The following is a 23,521-nucleotide window of genomic DNA, read 5'->3' as shown; positions in this document are numbered from 1 at the left end:
TGTCATACCCTGGCCTCTTGTGAACATCACCAATGACATCATGGGGACAAAAGGAGCCTCGAGGCAGAGTGGAGTTCCAAGGTGACAGAAGGTCATGGTTTGATTCTAGGTCAGGGAACATGCCGGCAGCACAGTAATTTTATCATCTGGTTCCTACATGGTTGAGCATCTACCTAGGAACCAGGAGGACATGGTTCGATTCCCGGTCAGGGCACATGACTGGGTTGCAGACTGGATCCCCAGTAGGAGGTATGCAGAAGGCAGCCGATCAATGATTCTCTCTCATCATTGATGTTTCTATCTCTCTGTCCCTCTCCCTTCCACTCTGAAATCAATATATATATATATATATATATATATATATATATATATATACACACACACACATATTTTAAAAAAGAGTGGGGGAAGGAAGAACTAGCAAAAACTAGAAGGAAAATCTTTAATTCCCAAGGCTGAAGTATTAACATCTTTCTATTTTCTATATATAAAGAAATATTTTTATAAAACTGAGATAATAGTCATACTGTTTTGTAATCTTTTTCGTGCTTAAAAGTGCATCTCTCTACATCATTACATATTCTTATACAGCGTCACTTAAATGGTGCAAGGTGTGCCAACATCTGCATAATCCACAATGTATTTCATCCGCCCCTATCATGGGGGAGGCATCCTTGGAACTAAATCTTTGTTCCCACCCATAATTATTTCTGTAGGTTCGATTCCAAAAAGTAGGTTCTGGAGCTTTATTGTTCCAGCTCCCAGAGCCCTGGAGAGGGACCTCCCTGAGTCTGAATGAAGGTCATGACTGCTCCCTCCACCATCATCTCCATTTACACTCCAGCTGTGGGCGTAGATTCTGTGGTCACATGTGTGGGAGCTATTTTGGGCGTGGCCATCTGCTCTCATTAGAGGTGTGGACACAGGCTATGTTTTTCTTTATAATTTGATGGGGGTCACATGGCTTTTCCTGAGCTGCCTTGACTAGGCCTTAGCCTTTCAGGGCATTGCCTACCAAATGAGAAGAATAAACCCTCCCCTGTTGGCTTTCCCCAAGAAGCTCTGCTTTTACCAGGTTTATATATTGAGTTTGTGTATGAGGTTACACTTAAAGAAAAGATTCTGTGTAATTGATGGGGGAAAGGGCTTGGCTGAGACTATTAGTGAGTTGTCAACAGGGCCTGGTCTAGAACCCAAAGCTTCTTAGTCCAGTGTTCTTCCTGCCATGCTATGTGGTCTCCTGGCTTTGGACGTGCATGTTACATAGGTTGAGCTACATGTCCTGGCACAGGTATCTGTGTATATTTCTTTATATATATGTGTGTGTTTTTATTGATTTTTAGAGAGAGGAAGGGACAGGGATAGAGAGGTAGAAACATTGATAACAGAGAAACATCAGCGATTAGCTGCCTCCTGCACACCCCCCACTGGAGATCGAGCCTGCAACTTGGGTAGGTACCCTGACCAGGAATCGAACCGGTGACCTCTTGGTTTCTGGGTTGACATGCAACCACTGAGCTGCCCTGGTACATTTCTTTTTATGAGTGTTCCAGGTACAGCTAGCTATTGATGAGTAATTCCACCTCATTCTTTTTTTATATATATAATATATTTTTATAGATTTCAGAGAGGAAGGAAGAGGGAAGAGAGATAGAGAATGATGTGAGAGGACATTGATTGGCTGCCTCCTGCACGCCCCCTACTGGGGATCGAGCCCGCAACCCGGGCATGCACCCTTGACCGGAATCAAACCTGGGACCCTTCAGTCCTCAGGCTGACGCTCTATCCATTGAGCCAAAATAGCTAGGGCCCACCTCCTTCTTACAAACCAGTCTAGGCAGCAGCTGGAAGGGCCCAGGGTCCTGATAGCGTCTGTGTGGTACCACCAGCGGTCTCATCCCTGGGTTGTTCATGTAGGAGGAGGGTTCCCCTCTCCAGCTGGGGCCCCTGAGAAAGGCATCCCAGGTCCTGTGCAGGGGCCACGATTGTCTAGGCCAGCGGTTCTCAACCTGTGGGTCGCGACCCCTTTGGGGGTCGAACGATCCTTTCACAGGGGTCGCCTAAGACCATCGAAAAACACGTATATAATTACATATTGTTTTTGTGATTAATCACTATGCTTTAACTATGTTCAACTTGTAACGATGGAAATACATCCTGCATATCAGATATTTACATGACGATTCATAACAGTAGCAAAATGACAGTTATGAAGTAGCCATGAAAATAAGTCTATGGTTGGAGGTCACCACGACATGAGGAACTGTATTAAAGGGTCGCGGCGTTAGGAAGGTTGAGAACCACTGGTCTAGGCTGTTCCACGTGCAGGACTGTTTCCTCATCTGCAAAATGGGGCTAGTGATACCTTACAGGGTTGACGTGGGGATGAGATTAGTGCAGTGCCTATGAAGCACCTGGCCCTGCAGTTCCACAAGTATTTCTTGGCCACCTTTCTGAGCCAGAACCAGGACCAGAATAACACAGCAAGGCGCCGAGAGGCAGGAGCCCAGAGCTCTGCTCCCAGCATTCCCTTGGCCAGCTTGGGGTCTTGGGCACTCACTTCCCTTGCCTGGGTCTCAGCTTCATCATCTGTAAAATAGTCCCTGACCATGATCTATCAAAAAAGACACTGTGGCCCTAACGGGTTTGGCTCAGTGGATAGAGCGTCGGCCTGTGGACTGAAGGGTCCCAGGTTCAATTCCAATCAAGGGCATGTACCTTGGTTTTGGGCACATCCCCAGTGGGATGTGCAGGAGGCCGCTGATTGATGTTTCTCTCTCATCGATGTTTCTAACTCTCTATCCCTTTCCCTTCCTCTCTGTAAAAAATCAATAAAATATATTAAAAATAAAAAAAGACACTGTGACCATCACCAGCTGGGGGAAGGCAGGAAGGAGGGATGGAACAAATCTGAGCACAGTGTTGGGTACCAGCGCCGGCCCAGGGCTCTAGCACCAGGTAGACCTGGGTTCAAATCCTGCTCTACCACTTAGCTGTGACTTACCATCTCGGCCCCTCATCTGTAAAATGGGGGATTGCTTTAGTGCTTAAAAATAATAATTAGTGATAATAGCAGCTAGTAGTTATACTTACGTAAGAGCTGCCTTTGCACCAGACACGTGATGAACCCTTTGCATCTGTTATCAGATGCATTGCCCTTGGCAGGGAGAGGTGCTGTTATTAAAACTTGGTGGGTCCCACTACGTTTTATAAGCAAGGAGAGAGGTGGCTCAGTAAATAGTGAAGCACAGAGTGACAGAGCCATCATCAGCACAGAGGTGGCAGAAAAGGAGGTGGTTTTGTTCAGGTGGAGAGAAGGGTGGTTGGAACAGGCATCACAGGAGAGGGGGTTCAAGGGCAGGCTGGTGGGTGCTTGATCCGTTTTGATCCCCATCTTCCTCCTCCATGACCTCCCCCACCCCCGTAACCTGATCTCCATTTCCTGAATGGTACTGCTGTCATCTCCTTCTCCAGTTACCTCGGTCTTCCTAGTAACTAGCAATTCAGCACTTTTCTTGCTTCTAGAGCAGCGGTTCTCAACCTGTGGGTCGCCACCCCTTTGGGGGTCGAACGACCCTTTCACAGGGGTCGCCTAAGACCATTGGAAAACACATATATAATTACATATTGTTTTTGTGATTAATCACTATGCTTTAATTATGTTCAATTTGTAACAATAAAATTGGGAGTCACCACAACATGAGGAACTGTATTAAAGGGTCGTGGCATTAGGAGGGTTGAGAACCACTGGTCTAGAGAGTGGAAGGGAGGGTGAGAGACAGAGAGAGAGAAACATCGATGTGAGAGAGCCCCAACCAGGGCTGGGGATCTAGCCTGCAACCAAGGTACTTGCCCTTGACCGGAGTCGAGCCCAGGACCCTTCAGTCCGCAGGACTGATCCTCTGTTCACTGAGCCAAACCGGCGAGGGCACAATTCAGCACTTTTCACTCACTAGTTCTTTTTACTCCTCTGCTGCCACTCCATTCAGAGGAAAGAAGAACCATCCTAACATTTGAAATGTTTGTTAACATTGCTGATCCTTTGAGGACGGGGAAGGCCTGGGAGTTGTTATTTTATGAATGGGTGGGGGTGGTGGAATTAAAAGCACTCCCCAGCTATTAGTATGAGGTGTCTCAGGTCATATTAGGCGACTATGTCAGACTTTGTAGGGTAAACCTCTGTAAATTACCAGAGCTGACGCTGAGGGGCAGAGCTATGGTAATTCACAAAGTCGTGTATATTACAGCTTATCTTCATCCTAAGCTAACTAACTCTGTCCTTTAATCTCCACTAGACCCTGTATTTAGAATATTGAATAAACAACTAAAAAAAGTACCCTATACTAAAAAGATGATCTAAAGATTATCACCAATAGTTCTTATTTAGTCAGTATCATTATCGTCATCATAACCCTGCCATTTATTGAAGGTTCGCTGTATGCCAGGGACTATACTAAATGTTTCCCATGTACTCACATCGTCTGAGCACTAGGCAGAATTAGTCTCATTTTTAAAAAATATGTTTTTATTGATTTTAGAGAGAGAGGAAGGGGGAGGGACAGAGAGATGGAAACATCGATGAGAGAGAGACATCGATCAGGTACCTCCTGCATGCCCCCCACTGGGAATCAAGCCCGAGACCCGGGGCATGTGCCCTGACCAGGAATCGAACCAGGAACCTCTTGGTTCATGGGTCAATGCTCAACCACTGAACCACATTGGCCAGGCTAGTCGCATTTTTGAGATGGAGAAACTGAAGCTTAGAAAGATTTATGAAGGTTGAGTAAGTGAGGGAGCTGCCATTCAGATCCAGAATCCACATTTCTAGCCACTGAACTATATGGTGACTTCCTTTCTGTCCATTTACTCTGCAGCAGACATCTTTCCATGCCACCCGATATAGAGCCTCCGCAGCCTTTGTAAGAGCTGCATAGTATTCCTATATAGGGACAGAGCATAATTGATTTAACCACTTCCTGTTGATAGACATTTAGCTTACTTTTCATTTTTCACTATTGAAAAATAAAATAACAGTGTACACTTGAGAGAGTCCCGCCTCTCCCAGCTGCTCTGCCCGCTCAGTCCCCCGCCCTGCTTAGCAAGCTCCAGGCTCATCGTTGCCAACACACTGCAGAGCCAGCCGTGTCTCTCTACTGCTCCATCTTCAGGTCCAAAAAGAAGCATCTGCCCTGATCCAGCTCTTATGCCCCCAACTCCACCACCCTGCCAGGAACTCCCACTTGGAATGAAAAATAACCACTTGTGAGAAAATTTAAATAAAAATTCAAAAGCCTGCATAACCCCACTCTAGAGCAGTGGTTCTCACCCAGGGGTGATTTTGCACCCCCTCCCTCACCCTCAGGGGACATTTCTGGTTGTTACAACTGGGTAGATTGGCATCTAATGGGAGAGGTCATGGATGCTGCTCAGCATCCTACATCCACAGGACCCCACCCCCCAACCCCCACCCCGCAACAAAGAATCATATGGTCAAAATGTCTTTAGTTCCGAGGTTGAGAAATGGCTCCACATACAGATTCTGCATTTCAACAGTGTCCCAGAGGTCTCACCGCAGTAAGGCCTGAAGCTTTATGCCAGAAGGAACCAGTCCAGGCCATCGCTCCCTCGGTTTACAGATGGGAAACTGAGGCCTAGAGGGGCCTATAGACTTCCATGTACTAAGTCTTTTGCATACTTGATCTCATCTGGGTACAGATAAGGGTCCCCATTTTCCAGGTGGGAAGACTGAGTCTCGAAGGAAATAATGCAGCTCGTAATGCAGCCCATGGCTGTCTTTGCTCAGGGCTGGCACCCACTTGAGATGTCTCCTTTATACAGGTTTCGTGGTCACGTGTGCCCAGCCTCCGATATGGAAATACTCTCCTGGCTGGGGGCGGGTGGTCTGATGGGTGTGGCATTTTCGCACAGTCCCCCCCATCCCCAAAGGTGGGGGAAAAACAGACAACCCTTAAGATTTGCAGGGAGAAGGCCCAGTTACTTTCAGTTACAGGGATGGGAAGCCCTTTCTATCTCACTTACAAAGAAAAGAACGAAGGTTTTCTAAGCTTTAAATGGGAAGCTCCATGGCTCAGAAGCTCCAGCCCACTGGGTGCTCCATTCCTTCCAGCAAAGTCAGCGGTGGCCACCCCAATTCCCACCTGGCCCTCATCTGAGCTCATCACCTCCCTGAATAAAAACCCTTAAGTCCTTCCCATTGCTCTTGGGAAAAAGACCAAGAACCTTGACAGGGTCTGAATCAGGCTCTGCATGGTCTGGCCCCTCTTTAGCTCACCTGGAACCACCTCCCTCTCCATCTGGGCTCCTGATCCCTCCTGCCTCCGGCCGTCACATGCTCTGGTCCTCCTACCCAGCCCTAGATATCTCCAAAGCAACTTCTCAGACTTCAGATCCCAGCTCAAACATCAATTCCTGGGCAGCCGGAAAAGGTCGAGTTCCCCACTTTACTCTCCCACCGCTCTCCTCCCGGCTGTGATTTGATTCATGTCTTTCTCCCCCATGAGCCGGTGGGTTCCCCGAACCTGCCTTGTTCACCGCGTACCCCAGCCCTCCCACACTGACGGCACACAGGAGGGCCCCCTCACTCTCCTGTGCCTGCCCGTGGCCGAGAGGAGGATGTAGGGATGGCGGAGCATGAAAGGGGCCCAGAGATGTTCAGGCCTCTCTTTCCTTGCGGCCTAGGGCCAGGCTGGAGAAGGAGAGGGACCGGGCCCGAGTGGCAGGGGGAAGCCACGGGGAGGTCGCCCAGGACACACAGAGGGAGCGGCGCATCTTCCAGCTGCACATGTGCGAGGTAACAGCTGCTCCAGAGCGGGGAGGGTGGGACGTGTCCTCCCGTCTGCCTCTCCTGCACCTCCCAGGGCCCAGGCACAGGCTCAGCTCGGCCCTGGTCAGATGGCCCTTGGGATGTCACCAAGCTTCAGTCATGGCCAAGAGGGGGCCTGCAGGCCCTTGTCCCAAGGATTCAGCTTCTGCTCACGTGGCACATCTTCCCCTCCCCGCCCCCCAGTATCTGCTGAAAGCCGGGGAGAGCCAGATGAAGCAAGGCCCTGACTTCCTGCAGAGCCTCATCAAGTTCTTCCATGCCCAGCACAAGTAGGTTTCTCCCCATGTCCCCAACCCTAGCCCCATGTTCCTCGCCCCTTAACTCGTCAGGCAGCAGAGAACCAGGCCCAGGCCCAGGCCCAGGCCCAGGGTCTGGCAGACCCCCAAGGACTCTGTATGCCTGTACCTTCTTGGTAATGTTTTCACAGCTCTTCTTGGTAATGTTTTCACAGCTCTTCTTTACTGAGCACTCTCCATGAGTCAGGCCCTCAGTACTTGACTCACTTGATCTCACTCAATCCCCTCACGCCCCTGTGAGCAGGTATTGTTATTGTCCCCATTTTACAGATGTGAAAGCGGAGGCTCAGATTTACTAAGCTCACACAGAGAGTAAACTGGGATCTGGACCCAGACATTCTTTTTTTTTTTTTTTTTTTTTTTTAAATATATTTTTATTGATTTCAGAGAGGAAGGGAGAGGGAGATAGAAACATCAATGATGAGAGAGAACCATTGATCGGCTGCCTCCTGCACGCCCCCCATTGGGGATCAAGCCCGCAACCCGGGTATGCGCCCTTGATTGGAGTCGAACCCGGGACCCTTCAGTCCCCAGGCTGACACTCTATGCACTGAGCCAAACCGGCTAGGGCTGATCCCAGACATTCTAACTGCAGAGGGCCTGTTCTTGACCATCAGACTCTACTGCCTGGTGATCCTTGGAGCACCTTCTCCCATACTTCATGTTTCATCTCTCATTTTCATTTCTCTCTGGTCCCTTGTTTGGCTTCACACCTCTTAGCTTTTTCCAAGATGGCTGGAAGGCTGCTCAGAGCCTGTCCCCCTTCATCGAGAAGCTGGCAGCCTCGGTGCATGCGGTAAGTTGGGCCTTACCCTTTGGCATGTGGTCAAGCCCCCTGTCCTTCTGGGAGAATCTGGGTGTGGAAGAGCTGCCCCCTGCCCAGAGAGTGAGGCTCCTGCCCTGCTGCGCTGCTCTGGACTCTGCACCGGGCACATCTGCTGGCTGATGATGGGGTCTTGCCCTCTCCCGTAGCTGCGCCAAGCCCAGGAGGAGGAGCTACAGAAGCTGACCCAGCTCCGGGACTCCCTCCGAGGGACGCTGCAGCTTGACAACAGAGAGGTCAGCCCCTGATGCATCCCAGGAGTGCTTTCCCCCAAGACACACCCTGTGGGAGGTGGGGGGAGGAGGAAGACTTCTCAGAGTGCCCTGAGGTCTCCTTGCAGGAGACCCCTGCAGATGGGGCTCTTCCCACCCTGAGGTCTCCTTTCATGTCTGGGGAGCAGGAGAACATGAGCCGGAAGAACTCAGGAGGTGGCTACAGCATCCACCAGCACCAAGGCAACAAGCAATTTGGGACGGAGAAGGTGGGCTTTCTATACAAGAAAAGTGATGGGTAAGTGACTTGGAGAACTTTAAGTAGCTTGACCAAAGCCACACAGGCAGTAAATGTCAGGGTTGGAGTTACTGACCAAAGGGACTGTTCTTACCATTTGAGGGTTCTTGGACCCTCCACTGTGGCAATGCAAAACCATCACAGTCCTGGGCACGTGAGCTTCTAAAAGCCACGGTTGTTCTTAACTCGAAGAAACATAGCAGCGAACACTGTTTGAGCATTTATGCCCTAGACCAGCGGTTCTCAACCTGTGGGTCGCGACCCCTTTGGCGGTCAAATGACCCTTTCACAGGGGTCGCCTAAGACCATCCTGCATATCAGATATTTGCATTATGATTCATAACAGTAGCAACATTACAGTTATGAAGTAGCAACGAAAATAATTTTATGGTTGGGTCACAACTTGAGGAACTGTATTTAAAGGGCCAGAAGGTTGAGAACCACTGCTAGAGCGTCTCCATGCCCTCATTCTTAACCTCTGCAATATATGGAATATGCCTGGAAATGGAAGTGTTACCTGTGCCTTCCTCCCTGGGTGTAAAAAAGTCAGTCTGGGAAACGCCTAGGCCCTTATGGGAAGTGTTCATGTTACTACTTTCTTTCTTTTTAAACGTTTAATCACCTTTATTTATTTATTTTTTGTTTGTTTTTGTTAATCCTCACCCGAGGATATTTTTCCATCGATTTTTAGAGAGTGGAAGAGAGAGGGAAAGACAGAGAGAAACATCGATGTGAAAGAAACACATCGATTGGTTGCCTCCTGCAGGAGCCCTGACCAGGGCCCGGGCCAGGGAGGACCCTGCAACCAAGGCACATGCCCTTGACCGGAATCAAACCCAGGACCCTTTGGTCCACAGGCTGATACTCTATCCACTGAGCCAAACCGGCCAGGGCCCTGTTACTACTTTCAAATCAGTTTTTATCAGAGAAGAATAACTCTGTTAAACCAATTAATATCTACGGAAGTGTTAAGTAGCTCTAGAGCATGGATTTGCTAATTGTATTTTCAGCGTCTCAATATTCATGTTGCTTTGTGTTTAACCATAATCCACCTGTTGCGGTCAAGAGCCTGTCCCTCCTCTCAGATAAGGTTGGGAGCTGTGTCTTCTCCATCAGAGTAGAAGCTCTCAGAGAGTCAATGTTACACTCCCCCTTTAGAATAAGGATTCCCAGAGAGTGAGGCTGTTTCCCCCATCAGACCGGGAGCTTCTTATGGGCAGAACTGCGTCTCCTCCTGCAGGAGACCTGGGCCAGGACTCTGTTTTTCTGCTACAGGAGACTTAGGTGTGAGCCTTGGGTCATTGTCTCTCTATCCTCTGGATCCTAGAATTCGAAGAGTCTGGCAGAAAAGGAAGTGTGGAGTCAAGTATGGCTGCCTGACCATCTCACACAGCATGGTGAGGCCGGGAGGGGTGCGGTCTCAGAACACCATGGGTCCTTTCTCCCCTCGGTGTTCTAAGCAGACAAGTGTCAAACCCTCCCCTCTGAGACCTGGATCCAGGTTCCTGGACATGCCCTTTGGCGGGAAGGATGGGACCCAAAGCTCCCAGCCTGGTGTTGGCCCACACTCCACGACCTGGAGGTGCTGGGAGAGGGGACACATAAACAGGAACAGGATTATGCCCATTTAACAGGTTTAGTAACGGTGGCCTAAGAGTTTGGGAGACCCAGAGCGTAGCATGTACATCCTCCATCCCCAACTTCCCACAGATAAACCGGCCCCCAGTGAAGCTGACCCTGCTGACGTGCCAAGTGAGGCCAAACCCCGAGGAGAAAAAGTGCTTTGACCTGGTGACTCGTGAGTAGTCCCGCCCCCTTCCCCACACTGCCCCAGGCTCCTCTAAGAAACCTGTCAGCCACCAGGAGGCTGAGCCAGGGCCGTGTCCAGTTCCACATGTTTGTCAAACAGCCACTACTGCAGGCAGAAGACTCCCTAGGCCCAAGCACATTTGAATGGATTTGGAGGGGTAGATTTTGGAATTATTAGTACTTTGGAGCCTTTGGTGCCAGGCTTTCTCGGGGCAGGCATAGGCTGAGAAAAGCCTAGTCTCATCCTTATGGAGCCCTCTCTGGCAGGGGTGTGATTGGGGACCCAGGACTGTAAGAAGAGGGGGTGTGTCCAGAAGAGAGGAGCAGATATAGCACTGTCAAAGATTAAAGAGAGGAAGGCCTGCCCTGCTCTGGGCAATCAGGATGGCTGCTTGGAGGAGGCAGCACTTGACCTTAGCCTTGAAGGACACAGGAGGTAGAGTTTGGGGAGGACATTTCAGGGGACAGGATTGGCATGAGGAAAAGCATAAAAACAGGAGCGTGGGTCTGGCCAGTTTAGCCAGAGTGTGGGGTTCACATAGGCATCATAGGAGATGAGGCCTAGAAATGCCTCTTAAAGGTTTGGATCTTGTTTCCTGGCAGTAGGGAGCCAAGGGTGGTCTTGGGTCAGGGGAGTGGTGTGGTTAGAGCAGAACCTTAGGAAACAACAGTCTGGCAGTTGGTACCGGCTGTCGGGAGCAGAAGAGATGGAGAGCAGGGAGACCAGGTAGGGGGCCGAGGGGCAGGTGGAGTGGTGGCAGTGGGTTCAGAGGAGACTGCCTCTGAGCTGCGTGGGGTCCTGTGCCCTCGAATACCTCCCCTGACCTGGAACCCCAGCTGCACACTGAGAGCTTTGCTGGGATCCTACTTTGGAGGTGATTTCTGAGAAACTGCCCCCTCTGCTGGCCACTGCCATTACCCGCCCACTCCTAGCTTGGCAGAGCCTGGCCTCAGGGACAACAGCTCAGTCTGGATCCAGTGGTTCGGGTGAGGGCTCCCTGGGCCCAGGGAAGGCCAGACATCTCCTCCTCTCCCAACAGACAACAGGACGTACCACTTCCAGGCGGAGGACGAACATGAGTGTGAGGCGTGAGTGCTCCCCCACGACCAGCCTGGGAGTGGGAGCAGGGGAGCCTGGTGGGCAGGACCCCAGGCCAGGGGTGTCATCCCCACGCCCCCATGCACTCTCCGCAGGTGGGTGTCAGTGCTGCAGAACAGCAAGGATGAAGCTTTGAGCAGTGCCTTCCAGGGGGAGCCCAGTGGCATCCTGGGGCCCTGGGGGGCCGCCGGGCTGGACGGGGAGCTCCAGGACCTCACCAAGCTCCTCATCGGCGAGGTGAAGAGCAGGCCCGGAAACGGCCAGTGCTGCGACTGCGGGGCTGCAGGTCCGGCGGTGGGGCCACCCCCAGGAGGGAGGTGGGAGTGGAGGGGAGGGGTCGCACCTCCAGGAACGAGCTGCTCTCCTTCTCAGACCCCACGTGGCTCAGTACCAACCTGGGCGTGCTCACCTGCATCCAGTGTTCCGGCGTCCACCGCGAGCTGGGCGTGCGCTTCTCGCGCATCCAGTCCCTCACCTTGGACCTGCTGTGCCCCTCGGAGTTGTTGGTGAGAGTGGATTCCAGGCGAGGTTTGATCAAGAGGCGGGCTTGGGCACAGTGGCTCAGCCAGAGCTTGGGGGGGCGGCGGCGGGCGGGGGGGGGGGGGGGTTGGGGGGTGCCTGGAGGGGGGGAAGGGAAGGTGACAGTCAGGGCTGGACCTCTGAGGGCTCAGTCCTCCAGGGGGCGCTATCCTAACCACCCCGTCTTACTTTCCTGTGGCTCCAGCTGGCTTTGAACATCGGAAACACGCGCTTCAATGAAGTCATGGAGGCCCAGCTGCCCTCACATGGCGGCCCTAAACCCTCAGCTGACAGTGACATGTAAGGGGACTCTCAAATGGAGGGCGTCCTGGCTGGGGATTCCGCTTCCCCAGCTCCCAAGGTGTCAGAAAGATCTTGGACGGGAAGTCTGGGGAGAGGGGAGCCTCAGGTCTGGGAGAGTCCAGGACAGGTTCTCGGAGATCTGTGTCTCCTGTGGGAGGGCTCCAGGGGTCAGCTGGGTGGGCAGGGCTAACTGAGGTCCTGCATGTGGTTGTCCTTGGCAGGAGTGCCCGCAGGGACTATATCGTGGCCAAGTATGTGGAACACAGGTTTGCCCGGCGGTCCACACCCGAGCCTCAGAGGCTCTGGATGGCCATTTGCAACCAGGACCTCCTGTCTGTGCTGGAGGCCTTCGCTAATGGGCAGGACTTCGGGCAGCTGCTGCCAGGGCCTGAGGGGCAGGTGAGAACCCCCTCCGGGGACCACTTATAACCCACCCGCACGTACATATGCCCCAGGCCTCCAGGACCAGCTGTCACGCCCCTCTGCCCACCTCTGACATCTGCTCAAACCTCACCCATCAGAGGGGTAAAAAGGAAAGAGCACGTGTTCAGTCAAGTAGACCCGAGCTAGAATCCGGGCCCTGTCTTTCCCTAGCTGTGTGGTCCAGAGCTGGTTGCTTAACTTCTCTGAGAAAGAGATGAGAAAATGATAGCACCCACGTTGAAATGAGAATTGTCGTATGAGTAAAGGGCCTACTGCATAATACTAGCATGTGTGCAGTGAATTGTTAGTATCTCTATTTTTCTTGAGTACCTTTAGAAAAGGATAAAGGTGGGTCATATTAGAGCAGGGAAGGCCACTGTATGGCATTTCCAATAACAAACATCATATGAACTGGGGAGTCGGGAGGAGAATAGCAGAGACATTTGAAAGATTAAATCAACAGGAGTTGCTCAACATCAAAAATTGGGTGGCATATCTTTGAGCTGCCTAATACCTCTGTAGGCTGTCCAGCGGGCAGGAAAGTGCCATATGACGGGGAGGTAAGCACCTGGAACAGCCCCTGAGTGACAGCTGGAAACACGAGGCTCGCTGAAGTCCTGGTGGCAGTGAGAGGAACAAAGAGAGGAGCCCAGGGCCAAGAACCAAGTTAGGGAAACATCTTCTATTGGTGGCAAGAGGAGCCAGAGCCACTGAAGGAAGAGATGTCACCCTCCTCTCAAACATGTCCATTCAGTCTCATCTCTCAGGGGTTCTGGCAGCCTCATATCTGGAGGTGTCAGGGGACAGCAGGAATTCAAGGGGGTGATATTGGGGTGGGGGCAGGTGAACCGGAGAAACTCAGAGGAGTGGATGTGTATTCAGGCACCTGGAGAGCTCGCCCTGCACTTGGCTGTCAGAGTCGCCAACCAGGCCTCCCTGCCCCTGGTGGATTTCATCATTCAAAATGGGTGAGAACCTCCTTGCCTGTCTGTCCATGTCCTCACACTGCCCCTGGCCTTGCTCTCCTCCCTCCCCTCCCTCCTCTCCTCTTCCTCTTTTTCCCCCTGACATTGACCCCTCACCTGTCTATTCCTGACCCCTCACCTGTCTATTCCCGACCCCTCATCTATCTATTCCCCTTCCTCCCTCCCTGACCATACCTCCCCAGTGGTCACCTGGATGCCAAGGCTGCTGATGGGAACAGTGCCCTGCACTACGCTGCTCTCTACAACCAACCTGACTGCCTCAAGCTGCTGCTGAAAGGGAGAGCTTCGGTTGGCCCAGGTGGGGCTCGAACACCTCCTCCATAAGACTCCCACCCGTGACTCCCCCTTATGTGGGACCCCCTGCCTTTTTCCCAGACAGGGAGCACTGGCTACGAGCATGGACTACACGGTCCAACTTGGGTCCTAATCCTGGCTTGCCTCTGACCATCTGTGTGACTATGGGGTTTGTCCATTCAGTTCTTGAGCCTCAGTTTCCTCATCTGTAAAATGGAAATAATACCACTGACCTAGTAGGTCTGCTAAGAAGGTAAAATAAAATATTGTTTCTGAAAGTACCTAACCAAACAAATAATGAGTCGCACCTGAATTATAGTGATTATAATAGCCACCATTTACTGCTTAACATGTGCCTGGCAATGTGCCAAGTGCTCTACACATATTAACTCATTTAATTTTCACAACACCTGGTCAGGTAGTTGCAAATATCATACTCATTTTATAGATGAGAAAATTAAGGCCCAAGGTCACTCAGCCAGGAGGTAGCAGAGCCAGGATTCAAACCCAGACAATTTGATTACAGTGGCCCATCTTAACCTCTAAGCTATCAGGTGACTTTGACCCTGACTAAGACTCCTGACTTGACCCCTCACAGTGAATGAGGAAGGAGAAACAGCTCTGGACATAGCCAGGAAGAAGCAACACAAGGAGTGTGAGGAGCTGGTAAGGTCTAGGGAAGGAGGGGTACCCTGACCCTTTCTCTCTCTCCTCTGAGCCCGGACCCTCTGAACTGCCAAGGCTTTGTTTTGGCAGCTGGAACAGGCCAAGGCTGGGACCCTGGCCTTCCCTCTGCACGTGCACTACTCCTGGGGAGTCTCCACAGAGCCCGGCTCTGACAGCGAGGAGGATGAGGAAGAGAAGGTGGGTCCCAGCCCCTGCCTCTCAGACCGTTAGAACCAGATTGGACCTCGTGTGGGGAGGGGCAGGGTGAACTGGAGAAACCAGGCTGTCCTCCCTCCAACACTTCTGTCCCAGCAGCACTGTCCTCTGAAGCCCCCGGCCCAGGTCCACTGGGCCAGTGGGAGGATGGACATCAGCAACAAGACCTATGAGACCATCACCAACCTGGGATCAGCTGCCCCTCAGAGCCAGAGTGAGGATTGCCCCCCACCCTTACCGGTCAAAAACCCTTCTCGGACCACGGTCCAAGGCCGTGCAGGACATACCAGTGGAGGTATGGTTGGCTGCCCAGAAAAATGCTCATTGTGCCATTCATTGAGGGCCTACTGTGTGCAAGGGCACTGAGCTTAGAATACATATGTTAGTCCATATCATCCTCACTATCATCTGATAGTTTGGGGGCTATCATCTCCCCCTTATAAGTACAGGAACAGAGATGTTCAGTAACCTACCCAAGACCCCACAGCTAAGTCCCTTGTGTGGTATTCAAACCCAGGTCTGTTTTATTCCAAATCTGTCAATGTTTCACTTAAATGAAAACAGAAAGACGCATTTATTGAGCCTCTACTATGTCCTGAGGCCTTTGGGGCTACTGAGACACAGTCCAGTGGGGGAGATAAAAACGAATGCAGTCCCTTATAATGTAAGGCACAATGTGCTATGGAATGTAGATCCCGGAAGGACAGGGACTTTGAGTGTTTTGCCGACTATTTCTCCAGCACCTGGCATGGTGCCTGGCTGTTCTCAAGAACTATTTGTTGAATGAATGGACAGGCTTGTTCTGTGAGTTCAGGGAGGGAGAGAGCACGTCCTGTTGGGACTGGAGGGTGGCTTAGGAAGGCTTCCTGGTGGGGATGGCCTCTGAGCTGAGCCTGAGGGATGAGCAGGAGAGCCCAGACTGAGGAGAAGGTATAAGCAGAAGCAAAACCAGCCCTGGCTGTTGTGAATGAATGTTGTGGATGAAGAAGACTGCCGTAGGATGGGGGAGAGTTGAAGGACAGTGCTGTAGAGATAGATGGGGGGTGAGGAATGGGAGATCCTAGAGGCCAAAGACTACTTTGAAATTGAGCAGAATAAGAGATAAATACAGGCTTTATCACTTCTGATTCCAGATCATCCCGAAGTCCCCAGCCTGAGCTCAGAGCCTCCTGGGGCCCCCGAGAGCCAGAACAGTCCAACGTCCTCCTCCTCTAGCCTTACAAGTCCTGTGGAACTTGGGGGTACCAACCAAACCCCACCCAGCTCTGAAGAGGGTCTCTGTGAGCCCCCAGGCACCTCCCGACCCAGCCTGACATCTGGAACCACAGCCCCTGTCAGATTCAGGTTGGTGAGAGCCCAGCTGTGCAACCCAGGAAAGTGTCCTGACCTCTCTGAGCATCCACTTATTTCCCCACCTCTGCACTGTGTCTGCCTGAAAACTGGGATACCTTCCAGCTCTGAGGCCCATGACTAACACAGAAATGCTAGAGCTTAAATGGAGGGTGATTGGACCTCTCGCCCCTTTACACACCTGCTCCTGGGATGTTGATTAAGAATCTGGGACGCAGCCCTAGCCGGTTTGTCTCGGTGGATAGAGCATAGGCCTGTGGACTGGAGGGTCCCAGGTTCGATTCCGGTCAAGAGCACATGCCCCGGGCTGCCGGCTTGACCCCCAGTGGGGGGCGTGCAGGAGGCAGCCAATCAATGATTCTCTCTATCATTGATGTTTCTATTCTCCCTCTTCCTTCTTCTCTGAAATCAATAAAAATATATTTAAAAAAAAAAAAGAATCTGGGACGCAGACTGCTGAAGCTGGAGTGGAGAAAGTGGGAACCTGTGTGGCTTGTTCTAGAGCAGCGGTTCTCAACCTGTGGGTCGCGACCCCTTTGGCAGTCAAACGACCTTTTCACAGGGGTCGCCTAAGACCATCCTGCATATCAGATATTTACATTACGATTCATAACAGTAGCAACATTACCGTTATGAAGTAGCAACGAAAATAATTTTATGGTTGGGTCACAACATGAGGAACTGTATTTGAAGGGCCAGAAGGTTGAGAACCACTGCTCTAGAGGCTGTCGGTGGGGCATTCGCTCTGTCCCTGCCTTCAACCCAGGATCCAGTTCTCTCTTCCTTACAAACTCTCCCAGTTCGGAGTGTGGGGAGTAGACAGGGAAATCGCCAGAGCTCTCTGGAGGCCAGGGGCCTCGTGGACTCTAAGCCCCAGCCTCGCTCCTCACCTGGGCCCTTTCTCTCTGCTCTGGGGGGCTCTCTAGGAAAGGGGGTGACATTGGCCTCTCCCTGCTTTCCAGCTCCGAGAGCACTCGTTCCTATCGGCGGGGGGCGCCAGAACCTGGAAGACTGTCCCTCAGCCACGCAGCCTCCACCCAGAAGGAACATGCTGGTAGGTAGGAGCTCAGGACTGTGGTTGGAGGGGAGATGGCAGAGTACCTGGGGAACAGAGTTGGTCAAGAGTGGGTGTATTGGGGTGAGACACCTCTCCCCAGGATCGGGGTACACAGTTTGGCCATTCCCTGTCCTGGTGCTCCGCCTTCCCCACTCCAGCCCAGGAGGGGTGAAGCTGGGGAGCACCCAGGCCTTGAGGGATGGCAGAGGTGACGAGGCCCAAGCTCCGGCTGCTCCAGGAGAGGATGAGCACAGCTGTCAGCCAGGCTGGTTGCTTCCCTGCAGTTGCAGGATTAGGGTGTCTGTGCACCAGTCCTCGGGTTGCCTGACTCTCCCCTTGTGCAGGAGTCTCCTGGAATCTGCCGAGACTGGCGGCTCCCAGGCATAGGGGATGTGCATATATTTCGTTGCGGAACCTGGGAGTGGCCTAGGACAGGGCCAGTAGCGTTGGGAAGGAAGCCTCCTCTCTTCCTTGTTCCCCTGGGAAGTCCTCGGGGATGGTGTTGGTTTCTGCTGGGGGGTGGAGGAAGGCAGGGGCAGGAGCTGGGTCTCTCTGGGGAATTGTCGTCCTCAGTCCACCAAAGTCGGGTGCCAGATACCAATCTGTGTCCACAACCAGGTATCCATCACTCAGCCTGGTGCTGACGCCTGTTGTGAAGCACATCTGATAATAAGAGCCCCAGCTTTAGAGTGAGGAGACTTGGGCAAGTGGCTTCACTTCTTCAAGCCTCAGTTTCATTGTCTGTAAAATGGGGATACTTTCATCTACCCCCATATTATGATATAATGTCATCCCCATAAGATGTTTGTGAAACTGAGTGAGATAAACAGCTGGCATATAATAAGTGCTTGAAAAATGTCAATTTTCATCCTTCTCTCCCCAGGTTGGCTTCACTGAAGGAGAAGGCTCAAGAACTGGGGTTCTCCCAGCAAGTTCTGTGCTGCTTTTGCAAGACTAGCTCCTTGCTGGCCCTTGCATGCCTGAACCACCCTCATGCTGGACCCCAACGTTCAGACCTAGGACTTGAGGCCACAAGACTAAGGAGCTGAGGTGTTCACTTCCTTGGGTCGTGCTGTCTCTGTCCCTGTGACCCTGTGGCTGGCCTTCATCCCTCCATGGGCCCATGCCCCTGCCAAGGATGCTGGGCCCTTCCATGTTAGGGCTGGTGGTGGTTCTTTCCCCTCTATCTCATTGCTCCCCAGGTTGAGGGAGCCCTGTGGCTGGATCTGAGCGCTCCCAGCTGCTTCAGCTGCAGAATCCTCAGTCCCTCATCAGACCAGGACTGTTTCTTCCGTCAGCCTGAGGCTCCACAAGAGTAGGGCCAGACTGCCTTCATCATTCTCCAGACCAGGGATTCTGCCAGACTAGGGACCATCTCCTCATCCATTCATTAGTATTTCTTCACTGAGTTCTGGCTCTATGTCCAGACCTGTATCAGGTACTACAGACGCCACGTGACTAAGGCAAGGGTCCTGCAGATGTGGTCCCTTGCTGGGAAGCTGGTCCCAAGGGTTGAGCTTGGGAATGGGCCAGGGCAGAAGTTCTGGCACGAGGGGCAGACTGACCATCAGCTGTGTGACTTTGCAGTTGCCTACAGCCCATCCATTCTGGTTGGTCAATGTCCATGCCGTACTTTCAGTTAAGTAGCCTGATTATCACTCCCTTTGAGGGACAGCACAGCCTTCTGGGGGACCTCTACTACATCCCCAGTCAAGAAGCAGACTGCCCCCTCTCCTTCACTTAGCAGGAAAGAAAGGGATGGTCCCAGATGGTGAGTCCTCACTTTTCTCCTCTTTCTCTTGGTCAACTCAGGAGCCTTCCCGTCTCAGGGAAGGAAAGGGTCACAAAAGGAGAAAGGAGAGAGAGAGAGAAATGAAATGGGAGGGCAGAGACTTGACAGTTCTGCTCCCCAGTGCCAGAAATTCCATCCTGACTTTCAGGCCCATATGAGCAAACACCTAAGCCATCACCAGTCTCTAACACCTCAGCTTTAGAGTCGCTGATGAGCCAGGCCAAACGGGAGGCCAGAGGGTGCCAGTGGCCAACACAGCAGCCTGGCCTGGAGGCTGGGCTGTGTGCCCTGGAGACCTGGCTGCTCTGTGACCCACAGGAACAAAGTCATCTGCTGAGCCCCCAGTGCCTGGTTTTGTTCATCTCTGACTTCATCTCTGAATTGTTCTTTCACTTATCTGTAATAAAAAAAAAAAATTTTTTTAGTAAACCCCTGGTGGTTTTGTTTTTGTGATCTGAAGATCAATAGGGAAGGAGAAGGAATCTTAGGACTTGAAATTCTTTCTCTGGGCCCCATAAGGGAGACAGCCTGGTGCAGAGCAGTGGTTTGCAACCAAGGGCAATTTTGCCCCAAGAGCCATTTGGGGATGCAGAGATTTTGTATTGCTCCCAGTGGGATGGTGCTACTGGCACCTAGTGGCTAGGGGTCAGGGATGCTGCTAAACATGCTACAATACACAGGTCATCCCCTCACAGCAATGACTTACCCAGTCCCAAGTGTTAACCGTGCCACGGTTGAGAAACCCTGGTGGGGAGGAAAGACCACTGGACCAGGAGTGAGGACACCTGCAGTTTAGCTCTGCCCCGTTCTTGTCTCCATTTGGTTTCCCCTGAGACAGGTATTTGGGGGCAAGTAGTTTACTTGTGAGGCGATCCCAGGAAGTGAAACAGAAAGGTCAAGAAGCAAAAAGGGTGTGTTACTGAAGTGCTATCACTGTATCTAGGTTACCTTATTGGAGAACCTTTGAGAGACCATATAGATTAGAACATGCCTTCAAGTTGTCCCACTGAGTGAAGAAATCAGTGTTTTTACCACAAACTCTGGTCTCTTATTGGTTGGGCAGGTCCTTACTGGAGGTGTTCATTCCCAGGCTCTTCCAGTCTGCCCCAAGCCCTCAGTCAGAGAGAAGTGGGAAGATGTCAGAGTTTGTCCAGGAATTGCCAGCAGGCAACCTCCAGGGAGGACAGGTAGGCAGAGGGAATATGATGGGTACCAACAGTGTTTGAAACAGTTGAACCTGGGCCTCCCTGGGCCTCAGTCTTCCCATCAGTACAATGAAGGGGTTGGACTCATTTTCTAAGGGTCTTCTGAGTCCTGATAATGTAAGAGTCTTGACTTTTTTAAAAATATATTTTATTGATTTTTTTACAGAGAGGAAGGGAGAGGGATAGAGAGTCAGAAACATCAATGAGAGAGAAACATTGATCAGTTGCCTCCTGCACACCCCCTCCTGGGGATGTGCCTGCAACCAAGGTACAGGCCCTTGACCGGAATCGAACCTGGGACTCCTCGGTCTGCAGGCCGACGCTCTATCCACTGAGCCAAACCGGTCAGGGCTTACTTTTTGTTGTTGTTGTTGTCATACAACTCAGAGTGAGAACTGGTGGAAATTTGAGAAAAATGAAACTTGTTTGTTCTTTTTGTTTTGTTATCAAATGATCTTTAATTAAAATATTTCCTTTGTAGTTCTTAATTAGCTGGGCATTCTACTGCACTACTGTTGACGGCATCTGTGATGTCATGAGGATGGCAGCATTGCAGCCCACATACGAGGCTGGCCTCAGGCCTCTTTAATGGTTCCAGAGAGTTCTCTAGCTAAAGATTGGGGACACATCTGTTGGGCAATGTTGACGATCCCATCAAAAGTGATATTTCCACTGTGCTTCATGTTTTTTGTTTTGTTTTGTTTTTGCTTCTTTCTGTCTCCTGGAGGTTCTTTGAGGGCTTTGATGATCAAGTCAGAGGCAGAAGGTACTACCTCAATACGGGCCTCTCTGTTCTGAATGGTCAGTTTCACTCTAATCCTAAGACCTTTCCAAACACCAGTTGCTTTGGCCAGGTCATCACTGACCTTTTTTGGAGACACACCCAGGAGGCCAATCTTGGGGGCCAGGGAAGGTGTGGCATCACTTCCCCACCCGTGTGTGGTGGAGGCAACTGGTGTCAGATGATCTCTGATTAGGGCAGGTTTCACCTAAGTCTTCTCCAAGCTGAGGCCCGAAAGCACATTTGTTCTTTCTCTTTTTAAAGGCAATCCTTAGGAACTGCAGACAGCTGTCCCTTCAACCTAGAGGAGCTTGCTTGGGGGTTGGCCAAGAGACCTCCCCAAATCCCAAACCATTAGTCTAACCTTCTAGAAGCAGCCTACAATGCTTTATGTGGTCAGGCTCCAACCATCTCTGATTTTCTGTCTCATGTCCCTCTACACTCCTCTCACCTCCGTGTTGTAGCCACACCAATTTTTCAGTTCCTGCAACCCTGACATGCCAGGTACCCTCCCATCCCTAAGCTTTGCACATTTGAAACTCCAGGAGGATTGCTTCGTTCCCCTTTGGATGCCCAGGGCTAGAACCGCCTGGCACATAGTAGGTGCTCGATAAACTGAATGAATCTTTCTTCTCTTATGTGAACACCCTCTTCGTCCTGCCTCCAACTCCCACTCTGCACTTCTGCCCCCAATTTAAATTTTGTTTCTTCAGAGGAGATGACACCCCCCCACCCCTCCAATGTGTCCTTAAGGTATCCTCCCCTGCTTGCTGCCCCTCACCCCAGTTGTGGTAATACAGAATTGGCTCTGTCCTTATTTTTTGAAGGTGTCTCTTGCCCACAGACCCAATTTCAAGCCTGCTGGGACTGGGTCTGTCTTGGTCATTGCTTGAATGCTCCATACATTTGATGAATGAATGAAAAACCTCACCCCTTCCTACCTCTATCCCAGGACACACAGCAACAGTTAGAAGCCATAGGAGTCCACACCACACTGTGCTGGGGCTGGGGTGGGGTTTTCTAAGGTTCTATCAGGAGAGTGTGGGGATTTCACTGAACATTCCAAACCACAACTCCCCACCCTGTACACACAGTGGACCACTTTTCATGCCTCCCCTCCAGGTCCCTAAGCACGACCCTCTCCAGCCGCCCCCCCCCACCCCCCAAGATAACTTTCTGTCCATTAAACTCACTTGTTTAGGAAGAGGCATGGGTCTGCCAGGGACCCTTGGAAAGCCATTCCTCAGAAACACAGATGTGTGCACACTGTGGCGGCACAATTCTGTTTGTTTCCTTCTCTGCACCAAGATGACCCTTCCAGACTCCATCCCTTGGGGGAGGCAGTGCCCTGACCCTGATCAAGGGCACCTGTGCGCCTGGATCAGTATTTCTCAGTTTTGTGCACTTAAGAATCTCCCAGGTCCTCCCTCCTCAGCGCAGTCCTGGGACCGGCAGCACCAGACACATTCCTCCAGGACCTTGTTAGAAAGGCAAACTCTCACCCTTACAAAATAGTCGGAAACGGGGCCTGGATTCGCGTGCGCTCAGGATGTGAGCGAGCACCGCAGGACCGGGCGGAGCTGGCTTTAACGGTCATGCCCTAAAATGTGGTCTGAGCGCACCAGGTCGCCTCCACATGAGCACAGGCACGGAGCTGGGTTCGCGCGCTCTGAACAGTAACGGTGCAGATACCCCGGGGCCCTGAACTCTGGTCGGAGCTCCCGGGCACACGGGCGCCCTTCTCCCCGCGACAGCCCTTTGTGTCCCCGGACAACGGCCTCCCGACTCGCCAGAGAGCCCCCCTCCCCAAACCTCCCATCAGCACCCCCACCCCAGGCCGGGAGGGGCCGGAGGGGAGAGTCCTCTCTCGCAGCCTCGTCCGGCTCGGGAGGCCGGACTGGCCGCCCTGGCAATCTTTGCCCTGACAAGTCCTTGAAATCTATATTTAGTGCACGCCACCCCGCCCCCGCCTCGCAGGCCGGCGGGCGGAGAGGGGGACCCCGCCCCCGCCAGACGTGTGTGTGCGCGTGTGTTTGCGTCCCGCGCGGGCTGCACGCCCTCCTCCTCCTCCTCCTCCTCCTTCTCCTCCGCGCCTCCCGCCCCCGAGGCCCGGCTGCTGCCCCTGCGCCCCTGGTCCGTGGGGCGTCGCGGGCCGACATGGGCCGGGAAGAGGAGCTGCTGAGAATCGCCAAAAAGCTGGAGAAGATGGTAGCCAGGAAGCACACGGTGAGGCTGCAGAGTTTGGGCCACGGCGTCCCACCCCGGGGGCGCAGCCCGGGGGAACCGGGGAGTCCGGGGGACGCGAGCTGGCGGGGCGCGCGGGACTCGGGCCGGAGGGAGGCGCAGCGGGGCAGGGCTCAGCGCCCCGTGGGGACCGCGGGGCACCTCCGAGTGGGCGTGTGCATGGCCCGGGGTGCCCGGGGTGGGCAGAGTTCGGCCCCGAAGACGAGGCTTGTGCATGGACCTCTGGACGCGTGGGATCCAGGGCCCCGGGGTAGCTTGTGCAGGTCCGGGAAGGCGAGGGAAGAGACTGGGACGTGGAAAAGGA

General features: G+C 52.4%; 2 protein-coding genes across 3 annotated transcripts in view; both read left to right on the top strand.

Annotated features, from left to right (window-relative positions):
- Nucleotides 1-19,403, top strand: part of ASAP3 (ArfGAP with SH3 domain, ankyrin repeat and PH domain 3) — a 48,636-nt gene extending 29,233 nt beyond the window's left edge. Inside the window, 22 exon segments of the mRNA XM_070404330.1 lie at nt 6,288-6,446; nt 6,700-6,811; nt 7,028-7,113; nt 7,861-7,936; nt 8,113-8,199; nt 8,364-8,473; nt 9,801-9,870; nt 10,184-10,271; nt 11,323-11,371; nt 11,477-11,667; nt 11,754-11,887; nt 12,106-12,200; nt 12,425-12,602; nt 13,509-13,594; nt 13,795-13,910; nt 14,505-14,572; nt 14,663-14,770; nt 14,888-15,083; nt 15,922-16,132; nt 17,101-17,143; nt 17,145-17,192; nt 18,079-19,403. Of these exon segments, the coding sequence (XP_070260431.1) occupies nt 6,288-6,446; nt 6,700-6,811; nt 7,028-7,113; nt 7,861-7,936; nt 8,113-8,199; nt 8,364-8,473; nt 9,801-9,870; nt 10,184-10,271; nt 11,323-11,371; nt 11,477-11,667; nt 11,754-11,887; nt 12,106-12,200; nt 12,425-12,602; nt 13,509-13,594; nt 13,795-13,910; nt 14,505-14,572; nt 14,663-14,770; nt 14,888-15,083; nt 15,922-16,132; nt 17,101-17,143; nt 17,145-17,192; nt 18,079-18,153 (2,386 nt within the window). The 3' untranslated portion in view covers nt 18,154-19,403.
- Nucleotides 19,404-23,014: 3,611 nt separating this feature from the next.
- The window catches only part of TCEA3 (transcription elongation factor A3), a 42,346-nt gene continuing 41,839 nt past the window's right edge, over nt 23,015-23,521 (top strand). For both annotated transcript variants that reach the window (XM_070404337.1, XM_070404336.1), the window contains exon 1: nt 23,015-23,199. In XM_070404337.1, the coding sequence (XP_070260438.1) occupies nt 23,131-23,199 (69 nt within the window). In that variant the 5' untranslated portion in view covers nt 23,015-23,130. The remainder of the gene's footprint in view (nt 23,200-23,521) is intronic.

Source organism: Myotis yumanensis, unplaced genomic scaffold (assembly GCF_028538775.1).
Source record: "Myotis yumanensis isolate MYYU_CA2020_CCGP unplaced genomic scaffold, mMyoYum1.0.hap1 SCAF_2, whole genome shotgun sequence".
NCBI classification, from domain to species: Eukaryota; Metazoa; Chordata; class Mammalia; order Chiroptera; family Vespertilionidae; genus Myotis; species Myotis yumanensis.
The sequence above is the reverse complement of the archived record's forward strand: the minus strand, read 5'-3'. Positions and strand labels throughout refer to the sequence as shown.